The following is a 22,304-nucleotide window of genomic DNA, read 5'->3' on the forward strand; positions in this document are numbered from 1 at the left end:
TGAAATATTTTCATATACTGGTCATTTGTACAGCTTCTTTATGCATTACCTATTTGTGTCCTTTGCACAAGTTATTTATTTATTTATTTATTGGCTGCGTTGTGTCTTTGTTGCTGCGCACGGGCTTTCTCTAGTTGCAGCAAGTGGGGGCTACTCTTCGTTGCAGTGCACTGGCTTCTCATTGAGGTGGCTTCTCCTGTTGCAGAGCACAGGCTCTAAGCACGTGGGCTTCAGTAGTTGTGGCACGTGGGTTCAGTAGTTGTGCCTCACAGGCTCTAGAGTGCAGGCTCAGTAGTTGTGGTGCACAGGCTTCACTGCTCCACGGCATGTGGGATCTTCCCAGACCAGGGCTCGAACCCGTGTCCCCTGCATTGGCAGGCAAATTCTTAACCACTGCACCACCAGGGAAGTCCCATAATTTTTATATTGTAGTATTTGTCTTATTGATTTGTAAGAGCTCTTTATATTTGAAGAGCATTGCTTAAATGTCCCCTTATCCAAGATGTCTTCCCTGACCTCCCTAGAGAACCTTCATTCCTGGCAGAGCATGTGCCCTTTACCATTCCTTATTTTTCTACATATCACAACCTAACATATTATATATTTATTTGTTTATTATTTGTATCCATAAAAATATAAACCCAATGGGGACAGGGACTTTGTTTTGTTCACTGTTGTATCCCCAGCACTTTGAATAGTGACAAGCACACAGCAAGCACTCTATAAATATTAGTAGAAATAATAAATATAGGTTCTTTGCTATATAAATTGAAAACATTTCCTGGCTTATAGTTTATTTTTTTACTTAGCTTTTGATATTTTGGGACATACACACATTTCTAAATTTTACTTAGCCAGAGCTGCTGGTATTTTTCTTTGCATTCATTTACACTGCTTTTACGCTTCTGAAGTCCTATTCAGTTTCAAGGTTAGATGGATATTTATTTGTTTTCTTTTAATAATTGTATTATTTGAATTTTCATCTTAAAGTTTTAACTCTTTAAGCCATGTGGAATTTATTTTGACATATAGTGGGAAATTAAAACTTTTTAAATTGTTAATCAGTTACATGTCACCACTTAGTGAATAATCCTTAGTTTCCCCATTGACTTTTTAAAATGTGTTTAACTTCTCATTTTGTCTCCTCAATGACAATATAAGCTATGAGGGTAGGCACTGCTTATACTTTCTATATATCCCTCAGAGCTGAGTACTGGCTGGTCAATAAAGGATGATCTACAAATATTTGGTGGATGGACAAATGGGTGAATATTTTCAAGCCAAAATATCTTTTTGAAAAAAAGTCTAACTAAACAGTAAGTCCATTCACTAAAGTCTGGAAGTAATCCACATAGAGGGCCAGGCTTTACCTAGAATAAATGAATACCCTTTAAGATCAGGGCAAAATAACCACCACAGAAACTATATAACTCACGAGTAACAAAACACAATAACACCTGACACTGTACAGAAGGAATTGCACAGGATTGGCCCTGCCTTCAAGGAGCCCCTGAAAAATATTCTTTAGGGGGCTTAAAAGTAAAACAGAGCTTACCAAAAGCTCCCCTACTGACCTCTCCTTCCCCTGAAATAGCAGTTTACTCTCTGAAAGAAGTAGATTGCTTTGTTACAGATAGTGCCCCAAATCCTGCTAAATGCAATCCGCCAGCCTCCAACATGCACTGAGTTTAATAATTCTGGAATCAAATCTACTTTAAAAGAAAATCTACCTCATTTTTGATTCTCAAGAAAAACCCCAAGTGCCCCCTATATATTGATTCTGTAGGGCTCAGTTAGCCTCTTATGCCCTGAAATTTAAAAATAACAACAACAACAAAAATACATGTTTTTATCGAATTCTGGCTCTTTGATGATTATCTATAGCAAACAGCAAAATAAGCAAAGCCATGGTGAACTGCCTCTCATGCCAACAAATGCCACCAAAAAAATGACAATCACGGAAATATATTGTTAAGCATGAATAGTAGCTAAAAAATATTTACATCTGTTGCAAGGTATTAAAATGAGAAAACTTTCAAAGTTGAAGCTTCAAGCAATTGCATTAGAAGTTGCATAATTTAGTTAGACTGACCTTAGAATGGAATAAAAAGCTGCTTATTTCCATAATGTTGGCCTTCAAAAGTATGAAAGGTTAGATAATTTATCATGATATACAAAACAGTTCTCAAGAACACCTAACTTAAAAAGGAGGCCTTGGTGACTTACAGCTCTGTGAATTTTTCGGTAGCGTGATAATCAACATAATTTATACTTAAGTGAATTTGTGTTCTTCTGAAAGGTCTAGCTGGCCAGGCAAGAGAAGTGTATCTCCTACTCATCCCTAGAGCAAGTACAGACCAACTGAAGCCAGGTTAATGTACTCATTTCATTGCTGCCTTTATAAGAGAACTCACATTGGACAAGGAGACCCATTTGAATAGGGAGGCTACTGACTTTTGATGTACATACAACTCACATTAGACACAGAATATCTTGCCCTCATGTAAAAGCTAAAGGGCCGTATCTATTGTTTCACCTGTCATAGCTAAGTCCCTTAGTCTCAATACCACCATTGTGGTAGCCATTGTGGCAGCCATTGTCATCATAGACTCAAACCTTAATGAAGTTATATGAAACCCTTCAAACCAATACTGCAAAATTCAAATTACACTCAGAACTGCAAAAGAACTTGGAGATCCCCTGACCCAGTCTCCTTATATGTTTGTTCCAGCATTGGTGCCATTTGGCATCTGTTTGGATTTCTCAGAATTCTCAATGTCTTGGAGTCTGGTTTCCTAAGTAATAATAGATTTCAATAAACTAAAGCTCCTCTTTTATGAGGTTTTTAATTCTGTTTCACCTGTTTTGCTAGTGACCTCCTCCTCCCCTATCCCAGAATTACAGATTTCTAGATTATCTTTGGGAATACAGTGACTAGGGGTGACACACACATTAGGGATAACTGTCCCAATGGAGCTTGCTAGGCTCAAAGGGTGAGGAAAGCAAGGTATTGCAAGTGTCACACACATATTTGACTCCAAATATGACACCATGCACTGCCACAAATCTTTGCAGTTCCAGATGAACCCTTGCAGTTCAGTTTTTCTCCACCTTCCATGATCACTTCTTGAGGGCGCTAGATGATCAGATGTGCAAACACCAAGCTTTACCAGTTTTATAAGATTTTGCTCTATCAGGCCCCTACATAGAGTTCGTGCAAAAGCAGTTTAACTTTCTTTCCATTTCAGGCATTTCCTTATTGTATTTCTTGCTGCAACAAAGCACACACCTTTTTCCGTTTCTAAAGAATTACCAGTAGAGGCAAAATTAGAAAGAGTGACCTAGAGATGTAAGGACACACATCCCATTAGCAGGCTCACGAGCCACACAGAAAATTGGTGTTTCATATATAGCATTTGAGATTTGTTTCTAAAGAGCCATAACTATCATAAATTGATTTGCAATTAAAAAGTCAGGCAAAATCTCACTATGAAAAATACATTATTTAATACTAATGCCATCATGTTCTCTCCCCTAAGGTCTTAGGAACAAATGTTGTCATTAGCATACTCCATCACTCGAAAGTCTATACTTGAGAAAATGGAAATGCACTAATTAAAGAAATGACCAGGATGGCAAGATCAGAGTCAGTGACAGTCTTCTGAGGGCAGCGTGCCTGTGTCCTCACCATGGCCTCTGTGCCTGGCAGCACAGAGAAGGGAATCAGTCTTCCAACAAGTCATTCAACATTACCTACAGCCAGATGCCTCTGCTTGTCCCTGCATTTCCAGAGCCCTGTATCCCTCAAGCATGTCAAGCTTCAAATATGAATGCTAGATTACAGGCATCTTTAGTTATAAAAAAAAAGTTACTTAAAGGTTAAGTCAACCCCTATGAATGCAGTCTGGTCTAGTCTCCCTACTCATACATCTCACTCAGAAAAGATATGGTTTTATAGCAAAGTACCTGTACACATAGGCAGCCCAAACCAGATTTTCTTGAGCCAAGTGAATTAAAGAGGAAGACTTGAAACAGAATTATGCCCAAAAAAGACAAAAAGAGAAACTGAGACTCAGAAAATCATTTCCAAGGAACTGAGATTCCCTGTAAGGTTTTCTTAAGCTAGGTTGTATGCACAGCAATGTTTATTTGGCTGCTTCCTACTCAGAGCTCTCAATTAAAAATAGTCCCCAGGATATCTGTCCCTGGGCTATATCAAATTGGGGTGCCCTGGCCTCACATTTGGGGGATCACACCCTGCTGTGATGAGGCTTATAAGCATTTCCTCAGGGAGATAACCAGCAGAGTGTCACAGTGGGGAGGGGAGCTCTGAGAAGCTAAGCTCATAGATATGTATACAATCAGGCCAGCTCATAAAGGCTCCATCACCTCAGAGGCAGAATAAGTGGGTAAGACAAGTAGATATGTCCTCTCTCTCTCTCTCTCTCTCTCTCTCTCTCTCTCTCTCTCTCACACACACACACACACACACACACGCGCGCGCGCGCGCACGCACACACACACACACTCCCCTAAAGGGAGAGTCTGGCCTTTGGATTGAACTTATCTTCCCACCAGCTTACACAGGGAATCCATTTTGTTCAGAAGAGCAAACTACACAATCTGAGATGAAGTGCCCTTCATGCTCTGGAAATCAAATTTACAAGCAAAAATAATCCAGAAAGCAGAGACTGCCAAGACCAGTGCTGGTGGCAGTGAGGGAGAGCAGCTTGCCACAGAACAGTGGCCAGATGGGGCCCGGTGGGAGAAGCTGAAAACTGGCCACCCTGGCATTCAGAGACTTAACGGAGCATCCGAAGACTATGCACATCAAGGCAGTGCTTAAGCATCTGACATGAAGAAGCCCCAGTGCTAGTCCATGAACACTGAGTTCAAGGAGAATGCAGGCTTCACACCAAGCGTCTTGCCTGCTTCAATCCCAAATGGTCTGCTCAAAACTCAAGATAGCTGCCCCTGACACCTGTCTGTCAATCTGTCTCTCACTCTCACTTATTTTCTTTCCAAAAAGTAATTTTCTCCCTCCCCAAAGGCTGAATTTTTTAAACATCTTTATATACTACCAAAGGCTGAATTTAAAGCAAGTTTAAGAGAGCCTTTTCATTTTCCAAAGTAATTCCCAGGATCTACTCAATCCAGGAAACCCATATTGACTTGGGGAGCTTTTAGGACCTGGGGCTGCAAAATGAGAGCCATCTCTTTCAGAAGCGAGCTCACGAGGCTAAGACAAAACGCACCAAAAACATTCCTGATGGGTTTCTGTTCTTCCAGCTACAGACTTACAAAGATTGGATAGAGGGAGAGGAAGAGGATGGGAAGAGGATAGCTGTAATCTTTAATTTTTTTAAATCTGGAGCAAATATGAAATGTTAACATTTGTTAAATCTGGGAGATATTATCTGCCTTCTCTGGACACCATGTATTTTAGATATTACATAATTACCTTTTTTAATTAAGTGAGGTTCAACCAGGAAGGCTAAACAGTGAGAAGTCAAGGGAATAATGAATTGGCCCACCTTTCAAAGGCTTTGTAAATCTTGCCAATGCGAGGAATTGCACTTTAAGCAAACAAGATATTTGAAAAATACAGACTTACAAAAGAAATCGGTAAGGAGTTGATTAGTCACATTACACAAGGGTTCTTTCCTTTATGAAAGAATCCACCACAGTGTTTCTATACGGAATGCCACCACTGTGGTTAACACGGGGTCTAATTTACAAAACAAACACTTCCTGCTGCACAACTTTTCAGGAACACAACTACCGACCAAAGGTATAGCCACAGGTCTTCTTGTGGAATCCAGTCAAGTTTTCTGTTACGTGACAGAAAGCACTTGGAAACTGCAGCAGAGGAACTGCTATCGATCCAAAGGGACCCAATTTGGCCCCAAATGATGTGTGCCTGGGCAACTCATCTGCCTTCTCTGCAACTCCATTTTCATGACTATAGAGTAGAAATACTGGTCCCTTCTGACACCTCTTCCAGGAGTGCTGTGGGATTGTGTGGTCCTAACCAGTATCCTGAAGCAAAATCCTGAATGCTGCTGAATGATGGCAAATGAGATTTCCTCATGGGAGGCCAAGTTCCTAGAGCTGGCAGAGCTGTTCTCCAGTTTCAGGCTGCAGTACTTTTCTCCTGGTTTCCTGGGGGGACATAGGAAGGCACTAGCAGCCTGGGTACACCCACTGGAAGCAGAGTGGGCAGCCCACACAGAAACCACTCCTAACTACACAACAGCCAAAGAGGAAATGTAACTTGAAGAGCATTTCCCTCTATGAACAACTGATCCTCTGGGACTTTCACTTCAAGCCTATCAATTGTTCGAAGTAAATGAGGCTCACATTAAAGGCCAGCCAGTCACACATCAAGAAATCAAGCCTCCTCTCAGTGGGGGAAAATGGCTGTTCCAGAGCCAGCCTCCCGCCTCTTATACGCAGGCCTCTTGGACAAATGGCTTCATTTACCCACATCTGAGACACTTGATCCAGCCAAGCTTGGCCTCCCCTAAGCCCTAGAAGCTGAGATACACATGCAGAGGGGTCAACATTGCAAACTCCAAGCAGACGCCTCAGATCCACTGCAGCACCATAATTGAAAGACTCCAGCTTTGCCAGGAGGTGACTTCATCCTCTTTCAGTCTTCCAATTCCGAACAAGCAATCCCCCAACCCCACTGCTTCCGCCTCAGGGCATGGTATATCAAAGCCACAGCAAAGACTAGGGCAAGGTTAGGGGAGGAGAGGTCTGCAGCTCCTCCCACCTTATAAATCTGACGGACAGAGAAAAACCAGGTAGGGTTACTGGGACCCAAAGCAAGTGGTCCTCTGATAAGAGGAATTCCAAAGCCTCAGAATCCTCTATGGAAAATGTCCTGCCTCTAGTTCCCTAGGGAGAGAAATCTCAGGATCATTAGCAAGCTCTCCGGCTGAGCTCAACTTTAGTGAAGGTGTATGGGGAGAGAGGTGATCTCTAAGGTAACCAGTTAATTGCCAATAAGGAATGATAATAATAAATTAGCAAATACTAATGTAAACTAACTCAGTTCTGCAGCGGTTGCATGGAGATGACAGAGGAACAGTTTATTCTGGAACACATCTTGCAAACGGATCCCCATGGGTAATGCACTGCTTAGACTAGATGTGAAACGGGCCAATAAGATGCAACATAGGCAATGGGTGGCTCTAGACTGTCTCTTAGTAAAAGTGGAGCCTTTGATTTTTAAGAAAACTGGAATGAGCCTTGAAAAGATGTGGGCTGCTCTGTTTTCCATTGCTTCCTTCTGCAGCCTGAGGGGTACTTTTTTTTTTGAGGGGTACTTTTGACCCTTAGGGATAAGACTCAGATGGTTCCAAGACCCTGTCAAAACAAGGAAAGTACAATAAAATTGCTTGGTGAAGCGTTTGTTGGTTTGTTTTAATTGGAGGGGGTGATTTGTGTCATTACCTTGCTATCCTAACCAGCCTCATTGTACCTATTAATTTTCTAGTGACTTCTGAATCTGACACCTGATAGGTTTGTGGCTGCTTTTCTAGCTCCTTAGCTCAGAGTTTCACTCAGATCACTGCAAATCCCTAACTTTTAAAACTCTTTTTAGGGACCAAAGCATGCTATTTCTTTCCTATTTTTCTTCAAAGCCTAACTGATGTCTTAGTTTCATTATTTGCACTAAGATAACACGCACTGAGACTTTCGGTAGGATAATTGGAAGCATTCAATTTGGTCTGCCGCATACATCCTTGTCCTGCAAACTCATCCACTGCTACCGCGCTGCTACTTATGAAACTGCTCCGTGAGTGACCATAGCAGACCACGCACACGGCCTGAGGTTGTCTTATATCAAAGATGTTACAGTTTGCTAGTGAAAGAAGGAAAAATAAAAAAAGAGAGCTCAAGATGGAGTTTGAAACCAAAATTAAATCCCTAAGCACCCTATGACTAGAATTCTGGAAGCCCTTGCCCACTATCACTCTCTTAGAATTGTCAGCTCTGAAACATTCAATATTTAAAAACTCAAATTAAAAAATATCTCACCAAAGAGACAGGATGTTTGGCCATTTCACCCCTCCTGAAGGCAGGAAGAGGTCCCACCCAAGTCTCCATTACCAGCAGAAGAAATGAGTTTCATTTTCTTCCTTCAACAATGACCATGGCCTGGGTGACAAAAAGGGTAATGCAGGAATGCTGATGTACAAAGGAGTAATACTTTGTAGCATACAGAGACACCCAGGAGGCATGCCACCATTCCATAAGATTGGAAGAAAAATGATTTGCCGTACTGAGGAGTCTCTAAAAAAACTGGACTAGGGCTTCCCTGGTGGCGCAGTGGTTGAGAGTCTGCCTGCCGATGCAGGGGACACGGGTTCGTGCCCCGGTCCGGGAAGATCCCACATGCCGCGGAGCAGCTGGGCCCGTGAGCCATGGTCGCTAAGCCTGAGCGTCCAGAGCCTGTGCTCCGCAACGGGAGAGGCCACAGCAGAGAGAGACCCGCGTACCGCAAAAAAAAAAAAAAAACTGGACTAAGTTTAGAAAAGTCTTAGCAAACTGACAAAACTACTTACTTTCTTATCCATTATCTATTTTTTCAACCTCCTTTCCCCTCTCTTCACTATCCCCCCACCCCATACACCCATATGCATGTGCACACACGCACACACACACATTCACTTACATATACACTAAGTCTATGGACTAAATAAACCAGGATGCCAAAGAATGCAAATCTCACCTTCAATTTAAAATATTTAAGAGATACTTGACATCACTAATCCTACAAAAGTCTTCTGTAAACAGCAAAAGCATCCTCCATGTTCCCTCCTCAAATTTGTGTACAAAACCACAAAATCCACACAGCTGACCTCCTGACCAACATCAGAGGACAGGTAAATGAAGACAAAGAATTCCAGGCAAGATGGTCTCCATAATTCTAAAGTCTGAGTTCGAATGCAACTCATTTCTTCTGCTGGTAATATAGACTTGGGTGGGACCTCTTCCTGCCTTCAGGAGGGGTGAAATGGTCAAACATCCAGTCTCTTTGGTGAGGCATTTTTTAATTTGAGTTTTTTAATATTGAATGTTTCGGTGCTCCATTCCCTTTGCCTTTTCCTACCTAACTGCCTTTAAAGTCACGTTCCCTTCAGTTTCTAGAGCCAACAATGTTCAAATGTGGCTAGGTCTGCACACTGATGCAAAAGTTACCCTCACATCAGCACCAAACTTGAGAGCTCAACAGTAAATCTACATATAAATGATGGCTGCGCTGCCAGGGAAGGAGGAGCTGGAGAGTACTAAGCAGGCTGCAAAGTGACTCGAGGTTAGAAACCCTTTTGTGTTGCTTACAGGGGAATCATGTGGGTGATCTTAGCTCCCCAACCAGACTATGAACTCTGAAGGCAGATGCTACATCTTATATTTATTTGGGATCCCCATGGTACCTGCCACACAGCTGAGCACACAGTGGACACTCAAACAATGCTTAGTGATTTGATTTAATGCCATGGTGATAAACTTCAAAGTGTGATACAGCGCTGTGAGGGAAGTAGTTCTCACTCCTCTGTAATGCCATTACCAGTAAGCCCTGTAACCGACGCTGCAGCTAATGAAGGGAGTGAGTTTGTCCACAAGGTAGCCCAGCAAAGGAACCTAATGCGTAGTGACCTTTGGTCACAGTCTGGTGAGTAAGAATGTAACATGTGCTCAGTATAGAGATGTTCTCCTGAACTGAAATGACCTGTTTACTTGTCTGTCTCCCTGTAAGCTCCCTGGGGTCAAGGATCAAGTGTTTTATTTTTGTATCCTCGGCAAGTTATACAGTGTCTGGCATGTTCTAAGTGTGCAATAAATGCTCCTGGGTTGAGTTAATGAACAAAGGAAAAAATGGTTTAATGAAATAATATAGAGAAAAATGTACATGACATACTAAGATTTAATACAGAAATTTCCACAGAATCTTATATGTATCACATGGTAGCACTTAACACTCTGTGCTATAATTGCTTAATAATTGTTGGTTTCTTAGATGGATTAATTAATTAATTAGGAAAAATATAAAGAAATGGTAGGAAATACATTATGATATTATTATCCTAGTAATGGAGACTATCCCATTGTACCTGATAGTAGCATTTATCACTCCATACTGCAAATCACCTATTTGCTTATCTCCCCCATTAGAAAATGTTCATTCTTTGAGATCAGAGGACATCTTTTTCATTTCTCTAACACCAGAGCCTACAACAGAACCTTACAAAGAATAGACACAAATATTAGTTGTGTCACAAACAACAAATATTAGTTGAATGTATGCATCAATCATCCCTACTCCTCTACAGATTTCACTGTACCTAAGTATTCTACCTAGTCCATGTTCAAGGGCCTCTGGTATGGGAAGAAAAGTGTCATTTTCCCCATGCAGGACTTTGTGACAGATGCAGGTTTAAATGGCCTGATTCATGCTCTGCTGTGAGTGGGTCTCTCTCCTTTCTGAATGGGTTTGTCAGTTGAACTCTCCAGGACCGCATGTTAGAAATACACAACCTCACCATGCCTAATATATGCTGTCTTGGCCCTGAGAAGCCCTAGACGCTAGGTCTGCATGACTTTGTTAAATAAGAGAGTATCTTGCTTTGTGAGTCAGAGATAGGATCAGAATTCAGACTTTCAATGGCTTTTCTAAATAACTGAAGCAATACTTTGTTTCATTTTGTCCACAGGAGAATCTCAGAAAGAACACCAAGATCTCAAGTAAACCATGCAGACGTAATCATATATCTCTTGCCCCCTCAAAACATCCCATAGACACCAGGGCTTATGTTTCTCTACTACTTTGAATTGATTGCATAGTCACCAAGCCCTCAGGATTCAATTCTTTTGTCCATCTCCACAGGCAGCAGCAGTCAGCACCTAACCCAAAACCTTGGCATTTTTTACCTCCATTGTTTAAATGTCCAGTATGAATACGGTAACCGCACCACTTTGTAGATCTTCTCTATAGAGAACCAGCCTAAATTCCTCTTTGGTTATAAGTGCCTAGGGAGTTACACTCAGGTATGCAGGCCATTACAATAGTCACTCTCCAGTTATTGTCTGGTGAAGAGACCTACGATTCAGGGGATACCTATGTGTTAGACCCCTTACATTACATAATGTCATATTATTCCTTGGACCAACCTTGCATGCCAGATGTACCCATTTTGTAGATGAGGAAACAGAGATTCAGAGGGATACCATAGCAAGACATGTCCCCCAGATTCAAAATCATGGTCTATCTGATTCCAGTACATAGCACTACCTCTCCCCCTCCATTGTTGAACTCTTGGTGGTCCATGAGTAGTCCTCTGGAAAGTTTATGGTCTAGTCCCTAGTAGTATCCACTGACACTCATAATTATAACTGAGCCTACCTAGCATAATACTGGATTTTCAATAAATCCTTATTTATAGATTTACAGATTGACAATATTGGTGTCTCTGTTGCTAGAAGAAAATCATCAGTTTCTCATGAAAAGCACTGCTTTTTGGCCCCATTAATTCTGATGAGAAATATTTTTCAGGAACTAGGAGGAGCAGTCGATAAAAGTGGTCCTAAAACCCTTTGCCCTATGAAATTGATATAAATACTATCAGGCCATTTTATATGCATCCTAGCCCAGGTATGCCAGGCTGAATTATTTCTGAGGCAGGGAAGTGTCACTGAAACAGCACTCGCCAGAGTTATAGAGCCCCGCAATCTAGTCCTTCCTCTCTCTCTCTCTTGATATCCCTGCCCTGTGAGTCTGAACAAGTCCCTTAGCATCTCTGGACCTCCATTCATCATCTACTGAAGGGCAACCTATTAAGATACCTGACTGTAAGGATCAAAGAAGACAATGGTTGTGAAGTGCTCTCCAGGTATGTAGTATTCCTTTCATTAGTGGCCTGGAAGAGGGCATATGTCTCCCAGTGCATTAAATTTCCAACCAAAGAGGGGCTTAAGCAATTCAAGGAAAAATGAAATTAACTAAAATGAAATTAACTTAAGAGCTATTATTTATAGCCTTCCACCCAGCCACCAACCTACCATCATCCACATTACTACCCTACTACCCTGAAAAATTTCAATAGACAGCAAACACTGGACCACGATGTGTCTAAAAAAAAAATGCTTCCATTTGAAAACATTCATTCCTGGTAAAGAGAAACAGAGCTAACTCAAATACATAGTTAATTCCTGAAATTTTCATTATTAGTGACCATTTCAACCTCCTCATTTGTCAAATGTCACCATAAAAACTATTAAGAAACAATAATGTGGCTTTTTTAATATTTTTGTTTGCCTTCCTTTAACCGGCCCATCCATATTCTCAGCAAAACACGTATATGACCAAAGAAAAAGCAAAAGGGGGCTTCAGGAGGCTGAATCACTCTCACACTAGGAAACTGGCCCCCGAGCATTCTAGGGCTCATCTATCTTTAAGACTACTTGTTGATTCTTAGCCACTTTAACTGTCGTACTGGTACAACAGGCTGGCAAGTGTACTGTATTTGCAACAGGTGGTACAATTCATATTACGCCAAAATACCATACAGGTATTTCAAAGGCTCAGACCTTGAGCTCCCACTCCCAACATCCACCCCTACAAAGGCTCAATATGTTGGGTTACCCTCTGCCCCAAGAAGCACTGGTAGCAAACCCTGACTTCGTAAATGGGCTTAGGCAGAGAAGTTCTCCCACCCCTGCCAGGGAATGTGCCACCATAGAGGCTGATGGGGTCCAGCGAGCAGCATGGGAAAGAGGCCTGGGAGGACCTCACAGAGCCGCTTAGCTGCACTCACCTCGGGCAGAGGCACACCGTTGATGATCAGGTCTGGTTGCTGGGGGCCCTGGCTGTTGAAAGAGTGATGGTAGATGTGGTTGGCGCTGGTATTGCGGGTATTCTGGTTCTCCACATTCAAGAAAGTGCTTTCAGAGCGGCGGCAGCCCAAAGGAAGGGTCTGCTGGTGGTAGTCGAAATAGTTGAGGGACGAGGTCAGGGAGGAGCAACTGACAACGTTCATCTTGTCTGTCTCCTCCACATCCCGGGGTACCAGGCGAATGTCATTCTTATTGATTTTTTTCTTCTTGCTTGATTTCTTTTGATGCCCATAGGAGTACTCAGCGATTCTATGTGACAGAAAAGGCAGCATGTATCGCTAACGCCCTCCCAAACCATGCATCGATTAATAAACATTAAGCACCCCAGAGGGTTGCACCCCATCTCCGCTCCAGCTTCTTATTCTGGTGCATTACATCATCAGGTTTCTCCCTGTGCTTTCTATATGTGAAAACAAGCTGAGGGCTGTAAAGTTTTTATATTAAACATAGTAACCTACTACTACCCCCCCGAAAGTTTCTATACTTTAGATTTGGAATTTCTTATTGTGAGTGGCCATTTAACAACGGTGTGGGGATGGGGAAAGTTGAGCCTATGGGAGAGAAAGCATGAAAATGCTCAAATCGGGAGCTTTTTTGGAAGCCAAAGGAACTCCTGGGTGAAATAAGAAGCTAGTCCTAATTTAACAGAAGAGGAGATAGAAATAAAAAATAATCCCCTTTCCAGTTCCTCCAAGCAATTGCCATGTGACGAACACCCTCAATCAGGTTCCTTGGTGATTGAACTGATCGGTTTTGAACGGGAGCAAATCAGACCCTGTCCTTTGACAAATCCTCAGCTCCTCTCCTCCACACCCTCCTTCCCCCTGCCCTAGCCCTGCTCCCTTCTACTCCCCACCCCACCCCCACCTCTCCTCAAGAAATCTGATAGCCAAACCCATTTGAACGAGGGGAAAAGACTTTTTACCTCTTTCCCCTTAGGCTCACTTTCTCCTCAGCCCTTTTGTCTTGCTCCTCGCTAATGGGAGAAACCAAGATGCAATGCAGACACTTGCTGTTTTGTCCTTTTTTAAAACAGCCGAGGAGACAAGTGATGGTTAAACAATTACTGCAAAGGAATTTAAATGTTAGTGCATTCAGCATCCCTCTCCATTCAGGTGTACCTACAAGCAGCTGTGCTGGAACATAAAGAGCTCAATTTAATTAACACTGACACAGACCCAGCAACGTGCACCAAAGACATTAAGAGCATTAAGAGACTTGTCAAAAGAAATACATTTAAATGTAGCCAGATTCTCAAAGTCATTTATTACTTTGCACATGATGATTCAGCTTATTGTCTGGAAATTCCATTTCTGAGCAATAATCAGCAAAACAATAGGGTTAATAAATAATACAGGTTGATCTTTACAAGGGAAATACTGTGCCTGTATTCTCCCTCGGCAAAGCTAATTGTCTGAATACAAAAAGGGAGCCCAATTCAAAGGGCAAGTGCAGATCATCTCGCAAGTATCATAAATGAATGCATTTCAGGAAGAGGCTCTGCAGAGGCTGAGAACAAGAAACCTCTGCTTAATACACGGAAAGACAAGCTCTTAAACTTTAGGTTTCTAAAAAGTGAGTAGACCAGGAGATTGCATATCTCCAGAGGCACATTCTTGCTCTGTCCCAGGGATTTTCCTAGAGTTGAGCAGTTGCGTTCCCCTCACCCTTTCGCTCTGTGCTCAAGCAGACTTGCAGTGAGGGCAAGCTGATGCTATTGGGGCTTGGGAGCAGATAAAATCCCAAAGACCCCAGGACTGGGGTTGATTTTCTTTTCTAATCATTTAGAATCAATGGGAAGTTCTAATCATTTTGTTTACCCACGATGGGTAAGTTTGGCAATGCCCCATCCAATTATTCAGCTGAGGCATTCATTGCATAGCCCTTTCTGTATCGAGCAATTATTTAATTAAACTGTACTTCATTAATCCCAAACCAGCGCAGGAAACAGAGCTCTTTACAAAATACACATATGAGTGAAGTTGGAGAGCACTGAGATTCACTTTTTTTGTTTTTTTTTTCTTTTCATTTCAAATGCTCCCCTCCCTTTTTAATGATCTCCCTGGCAAGCTCTCAGAAAGAGCTCTCACTTTTAGTCATACATCACCAAGAGGTGGCAAAGCCTTCAATATCTTTATTTCAACCTGATTTCTTTTCATCAAGGAAAGGGTCTTATGCATTTACTTTATGCTGAAGAAATGGCTTAAAAGAGTCCCCTCTATCATTATCTCCATATAAATAAAATTTTATAGACTCCTCATTTATCTCCTATAAAAATTGCCACTGGCAGTCACAGGTTTCAAAGGTAAGAGTAATATTAATTTCCATTTCTCCCATCTGAAATGACTCGGAGCTGAAGGAAAGAAAAGTCATGGCCATTTCACTAGCAACAGGATTAAAGCATTTATGAGGCATTGCAGCTGCTCTTTTATGGCACCTGATTGATATTCATGTGTGGTTAGCATTTGTCTACTAACTTGTGTAACGCAGAGAATAGTAAAAGGGAAACAATAATTGCATGGCTGTTACATATTCAGGGGGCTCTGATTCACAGAAGTGTGCATTTCAGTTGATGTCAAATACAAATCGGACCTACAGGAACATATTTTGACTGATTAACATGCAAGCACAGATGGCACAAAAGACACACTGGATGTGTAGGTGTGTTGAAAGCACACACACACCTTGGTTGGAAATAGCAGCATCATTCATTTTCAGCAAACTAAAGAAACAACTTTTTTTTCAACCGTTTCAATGAGACACTGCTGAAAAAAATTACATGTATTATCCTAAATTGGATATTGTAAGGAAGGGCTTTAGCAAGACCCTCCAAAGTGCTTATCAGGAAATCTTTTTTAAAAAAAATTACTACGTGTCATTCCAGTTTCCACATTTCTATTCCCCTCCCTCCCTCTCTCTCTCTCTCTTTATCTCCCTCCCTCCCTCCCTCCTTCCCCCACCTCCCTCTCTCTCAGTCATACCACACACATATTCTGCACACATTTCAAGGGAAACTAACACCATAGCCCATAGTGACATCCACTGGTAAGGACCAGCTCTTAGGGCCACAGCAGAGTTCCACATTAGAGGAAAGAACCATCAACTCCAGAAGATTGCTACTTTTAATGAAACATCTGGATGCAAAAGCCCTGTTCCTCACTGGGATGTTTGGTCTCTACCAAATAACCAGATATTTGAAAACATATAGATGACTGGTAGAATTTCACTTCACATAGCCAGATGTTTGGGGACTGGATACAAAATAAGCCAAGAACACACTAAAAATCTCTAATCACCTGCTTCCCCACACACTCCTGTTCTCTCTTCCCCAAACTGTTTCCTACCTTAGACTCCCACTCACAGGCTTTCTTCAGAGTTTCTCTCTACAACAGGACAGGGCAGCTGCCAGTACTCCCTTTCCTTTCAGTACCTGTCCCCAAAACACTACAGCCCCCAAATCAAGTTGTGGTACTTCAAGCTTCTGCTAAAAATTAATCAATCTTTCCCTCTCTCTCATATTAATTTTTTTCTGCCATAACTTCATGGAGACAGCTGTGCAAATTTTAAAATGATAATTGCTTTTCTGTTCATCATCAGTATGTGACAGAATCCATTCGAACAGTAAATGATTGTCTTCCAGAAAACTGTCAGTTCAAAAGAATTGATCAACTTGGGCTGACATAAACTTCCCCCCACCCTCCAAAAAGAAGCGCTGTAAGTAGGGTGCATGCATTTAACTAGGAAACAAAAGCACTGGGATTTTCACACAGAGACACAGATACACATTATTCACCCAAAACAAAGAAGGAAAGAAAGAAAAGTTGGCTCTACCTGCAGTTGTAGGTCCGGATTTCTTTGTTGTCTCTCTTGCACTTGATCGCCACAAAGATCATAGTGACAAAGAGGATGCCAGCAATGGAGCCCAGGGCGATAATGAAAATCAAGGACAAGTTCACTGAGCCCATCGACTCTTGGGCGTCGAGAGCAGGGGATAGGTAGATTAGGACGAGCGCAGAGGCGGACAGAGACGTCTTGCCATGGTCGTGGGCCACCACAATAAGCTCGTAGGAAGCTTTGGAGCTCTCGCTGAAGGTGCGAGTGGTTCTGACCTCGCCATTAACCTGGTCTATTTCAAAGAAGCCGCGGTCGCCCTCTGTCATGTCATAGGTTACCCGGCCATTCTCGCCCTCATCGTAGTCGTCTGCTTTGACAACGGTCACCAGGTAGCCTATGCCCGAGTTGCGGGGTATGTAGACTTCAGCGGTGCCGTTGATCAGGGGTGGGGCGGTGATGACTGGGGTATTGTCATTGACGTCAAGAATGATGACCCGAACAGTGGCGTTGCTCTGCAGTGAGGGCAGGCCGCCATCCTTGGCCAGCACCTTGAATTCAAATGCCTTGGTCTGCTCGTGGTTGAAGGATCGCAGCGCATAGATGTCACCCGAGTTGGGGTTGATGGAGACATAGGTGAAGACAGGCATGTCCCGCACCTGCGATGGCACGATCTGGTAGGAAACACTGCCATTGAGACCCAGATCGGGGTCTCGGGCTGACACAGAGAGCAGATAGGCACCGGGAGTGTTGTTCTCCTGCACAATGACCTGGTAGTAGGGCTTGGAGAAGTGCGGGTGGTTGTCGTTCTCGTCGGTGATGCGTACGGTAAAGGACTTGGAACTCTGCAGCATGGGCACGCCGCCATCACGCGCCTGGATCGTGAGATTGTACTGGTCGTGCTGCTCGCGGTCCAGCCGTCCGTCCACCAGGATAGTGGAGAAGCTTTCATACTCCTGCAGCCGAAAGGGCACGTTGCCCAGCAAACGGCACTGCACGCGCCCATTGAGGCCGGAGTCTCGATCAGACACCCGTACCAGTGCAATCACGTAGCCCGGTGGGGCGCTCTCGCTTACCTCCACCAGCTCGCTGTTAACCGACAGCAGGTTGATGACCGGCGGATTGTCATTGGTGTCCAGAACGCTGACGGTGACCTTGCAGTGTGCCGGGATGGAGTTGGGCCCCAGGTCCTTGGCCTGCACATCCAGTTCGTACACATGGCCCTCTTCATAGTCTAGGGCACCAGTGACCGTGACCAGGCCGCTGTGCGGGTCGATCTGGAAGAGTTCTCGAGTGCGGTCGTTGACGTAGCCATAGAAGGAGTAGACCACCTGGCCATTGGTGCCTTCGTCTGGGTCACTGGCGTTGAGACGGATGACAGGCGTGTTGGGAGGTGAGTTCTCTGGCACGGTCACTGAATAGGTGGACTCGCCAAACACAGGGTTGTTGTCATTGGAGTCGGTCACCTTGATGCTGAGGCCAACAGTGCCCAGGTGCGGCGGGTCGCCGCCGTCGAGCGCAGTGATGCGAAAGCTGTAGTGCGACTGCGTCTCCCGGTCCAGACTCTTCTCCACCACGAGTTCTGCAAAGCGTGAGCCGTCGCCGCGCGTCTTGATCTCCAGGCCAAATAGCTCGTTAGGCGTGAGCTCGTACGTCTGCACGCCGAAGCTGCCCGAGTCCGGGTCATAGGCGCTGTCCAGCGGGATGCGCGTCCCGGGGCTGGCCGCCTCTGAGATCTCCAGCTCAATCTGTGCCGCCGGGAAGCTGGGCGCGTTGTCATTCAGGTCCTTGATCTCCACCTTAATCACGCAGATCTCCATTGAGCTGGACATGACCTCGAGCGAGATGATGCACTTGGGGCTCTGGCGGCACAACAGGTCACGGTCGATCTTCTGCTTGGTGACCAACAGGCCCGAGCTGGGGTTGATGTCCACCAGGTGCGGAGCGGAGTTGGACACCACACGAAAGGCAGAGGCCTGCCGTGGGTCCAGTGCGAAGCCCGCCTCGCGCGCGTCCTTGGCCACGTTGGCGATCACCGTCCCGGCGCGCTGCTCCTCTTCTACCGAGTACTTGAGGTTAATGAGGGCGGCCGCCTGTGTCCACAGTACAGCCAACAGCAGCAGCACCGGCAGCAGGAGCGACTCCATGGCTGCGCGGGGCTCTGCCTGGCCTCGCCTCTCCACACCCCTCCGAGGCCGACGCCGCCGGCGCTCCAGCTTCCCGCCGACTCGGGCCGCCTGTTGCGCGCGCCCCAGGGCCCCGGAGGCCGCGGGAGGAGTCCCGCCCACGGCGGTCCGGCGGCGCGGGGGCGACACCCGCGCCGGCTCCAATGCTGAGGTTGCGGCGGACCGGGTGGGGGCTCGCGGGGGGCCCGGGGGCTCCGGGGGGCCGAGGGAGCGCCGCGCGGCCCCGAGCCCCCTCCCTCCAGCCCGGCTACTCAGTTTTCCCCCTTCAAAGTTAGCCGGGCTCGACTGGCCGCAGCGGCGCAGGGCTGCGGGACGGACGGCGTCTGAGCGGCCGAGTCGACGCGCTGCTGAGTCCTGACCGCGCTTGAGGCGAAGGCGGGGAGTGCAGTGAGGGTACAGCCTCTCAGGCACTGCCCGGCCCGCCGCGGCGCACCTGCACTGGGGCTGGCTATCGCGTAGTCTTTGCACCTGGCATGCGCAAGGACCTCCCCCCAGTGCTCCTGGATCACTGCGGAGACAGGACCCGCCTGGAACGCGCCCTCCGGGGTCCGGGGGTGTCACGCTGGCCTTTTCGAGGCTTGCTGGGGAGAAAGGGCGGTCGCAGGAGGGAGTCTGAGTTGCTGTCAAGCGCCGCAGCCGCCAGAGTATCCGTCTGAGCGGGATGGCTCTTCCCGGGCCGGCAGAAGAAGGGGGAGGGGAGAGAGACTGCCGAGATGAGAGCGCGCTCCCTTGCACTGTGGTTGGCTTCAGAAGGCTTGAGGGGCGCGTGTGTCCAGGATCGGAGGTGGGCACGGAGCCACCCCCACAGAGCAGTTGGACTGCGGTCGTTTTCGTCTCGAAAATCACAGTTACCAACGCAGCCCGAGCCTCCACGTCAAGTTTGTGAAAGCGGGCCGATGGCAATTTGTCCAAGAAAATAGAAGTCCGGGTCTTTCCAATGGCCCGGAGGGCGGGGAATGGGGAGGAGGGGAGGCAAAGCGACAACAGTACCGGCCAGGAGAGGCGGGGCCGACGCCGCAGGTACCAGGGGCTTCTCCTCCTCCCTCAGTCTGGGCTGGGGTGTCGCTCCGAGGGCCGCCGCCGCCGCCGCCGCCGCGGTAGGAAGCCCTCCTAGCTCAGTTGCATGTCGCTGGGGTCCGCCTCAGCAGCTGCCACTGTCGACGGTTATGTCGCCGCCAAAGTTTACTTGCGGGAGCGTCTTGATTCCATCCTCCTGGAGAGGCGCTGGCCGCGCTGCGTTGGGCTCACTCCCTCCCGGGCGCTCGAGCACTCGGGAGGTCTATCTCGCTGTCTCTTTCTGTCTCGGGCTGTGGGTGAATGTGTGAGAGAAAGGAAGAGTGAGTGTGTGGCGTGGGGAGTGTGAGCGAGCAGGGGTGGGAGGTTTCGGATCGCCGATAAATCCGCTCAGCCGGAATGCCGCGGAGCGTAAAGCGCCAAGGGCCCGCGCCAGGCTAGGGACGCGGGTGCCAGTGTCCCCCGGGCAACCGGGGCATGGCGCGTGGGAGCCGTGCTACCGTCTGTGCCCGCTCGTCCGTCTACCCACTGCGCCCGCCGCCGCCGCTACTCCTGCTCCTGCTCCTGCCGATGCCGCAAACTACTGGCCGTGGAGTCTGGAGAGAGCCGGAGAAAGCCCGAGCTGCCGAGCCCGGCTACGCCAGGCGATAGCCAATCAGCGCTCAGCCCAGCGGGCTCCGGGCTTGGGGCGGGGCCAATGCGCGGGAGGGGGCGGGGAGGGGCCAGCCGGAAACTTACACACTGGCGGGACCAAGTGGTACCCCAGCCCGCGGAGCCGCAGCAGGAGTCAGGGCAGGCCAGGCGGGCAGGCCCAGCGGGGGCAAGAAGGCAGGGTGGAGCAAGGAGGGGGGCGTTCTGGTGCTGCAACTGAGCCTCCCCAGGAACTGCGCGCCTCTCATGTTTGTAGAGATTGCAGGATTTGATTCTCTCGGCGTGTTTATCTCCCTCACATATCTTCATATCTTGAATATAATATTCATACTCATATTCTTTTTCTCCTCCTCCCCCCTCCCTCTTTGTCTCTTCGCCCTGGGTTTGTCAGTCAGTTTCTCTGTCTTTCTCTCTTCTCCTTCTCGGGTAGAAGAACGGAAAGGAGAAAGCGCCCCAGAGGTGGTCATTCATCCGGCTCTTGGCCGGTGACTCTTCACTTCAGCTAAAGACCATGGCAGCCATCCTCCTGGACCGTCACCCCTATCCCTCCTTCCCCGGCAGACGCAGCACCACGCTCCCCCTCCACCCCCGGCCCAAGCAGGGCCCCTGACCCGGTTCGGTTCGCTCTTGTCTGTTGGTTGTTAATCAAATGAGATCTGTGGCGCAGGGAGTGAGCCGCCGAGAGGGCTGGATACATTTCGTTGCCCCTCACCCCACCCCGTTGGAGAATTTAGCTCCCTATAAATAAACCGTACGTTTGAGAAGAGCTGGTGGAGCGGACGCCGCCGCGCCGCGCCGCGCCAAGCCGGGAGAGCCCCGAGGCCAGCGGGAGCTGCGGAGCTGGCGCGCAGTCCACATAGGTCGCTGGCAGCTGGAGCCGGCGCCGGTGTGCTGGGCGCCCCAGCCTTCCTGCGGGGCCTCGGTCCTAGGGGGCTGCCAGCTTCGCTCGGGCGGTGGTGGCGACAGTGGCTGGCGTGTGCCAGTGCTGAGAAGCGGGAGGCCAGCGTGGCTGGGGCTATCAAACTCGGCTTGCCTTCTGGACTGAAGGCGCCCTGGGGACAGAGGGGACTCCCCCCCGCCCCGTTCTGAGTCTCTTAATTAAGGTCACTGGCGGGAAGAATAAAAAGCACTTCGCCGAACAAGTTGGGGTGTTTTTTTCATCACAGATTGGGGGTGGAGGGGACCGGCTTCTGAATTCACAATTCTTGGAAGAGTAAACCTCCCTCCTGAGTGAGTCGTCTCGGATATTTGGGAATCTTGGGTGAGCAAAGTCATAATTAGCCCAGCGACGTTGGCCCGAGTCTGTGTGCTTAAAATGAGACTCACTTTTGCCCTTTAAAAAACATTAAACAAGAAAAGGGGAAAAGGCATTTGAACACATAATAGGTTTTCTCAAAACTGCCATCTTCTTGCAGAGAGCTACCCAGCTGCTTTTTTAAAAAAAATATTTCTCTTTCCAAAAGGAGCTAGTTTAGCAGCCTCTACCTTGGCAGGGGAAGAAGACAGCTTCCTCCTACAGAAAGGAATTATTTCGGGAGTGAGGTTGAGACCCCCTAAACGTGCATCTGAGACCAAGCGGAGGGCGCGGAGAGCTTGATCCGCTTTCCGCGTGGGGGTCGTTTTACTCTCTCACATTAGGATGCAATTCAGCCCAGAAAATGTAGGAGAAAATCGAAGCATCTGCAATGAGTATCATTTAATTTGGTCGTTTAGAGG

General features: G+C 46.7%; 1 protein-coding gene across 3 annotated transcripts in view; it reads right to left on the bottom strand.

The window, feature by feature from the left end:
* The window catches only part of PCDH19 (protocadherin 19), a gene marked incomplete at both ends in the record, with an annotated part of 106,603 nt that extends 87,719 nt beyond the window's left edge, over positions 1-18,884 (bottom strand). For 2 of the 3 annotated variants that reach the window (XM_082610898.1, XM_082610897.1), the window contains 2 exons: positions 12,828-13,155; positions 16,738-18,884. In XM_082610898.1, the coding sequence (XP_082467024.1) occupies positions 12,828-13,155; positions 16,738-18,884 (2,475 nt within the window). Of the gene's footprint in view, positions 1-12,827; positions 13,156-13,831; positions 13,973-16,737 lie in introns of all 3 variants that reach the window. The other variant, XM_082610896.1, reaches the window with a different exon arrangement.
* Positions 18,885-22,304: the final 3,420 nt, after the last annotated feature.

Source organism: Mesoplodon mirus, assembly GCF_964341445.2.
Source record: "Mesoplodon mirus genome assembly, chromosome: X".
NCBI lineage: Eukaryota > Metazoa > Chordata > Mammalia > Artiodactyla > Ziphiidae > Mesoplodon > Mesoplodon mirus.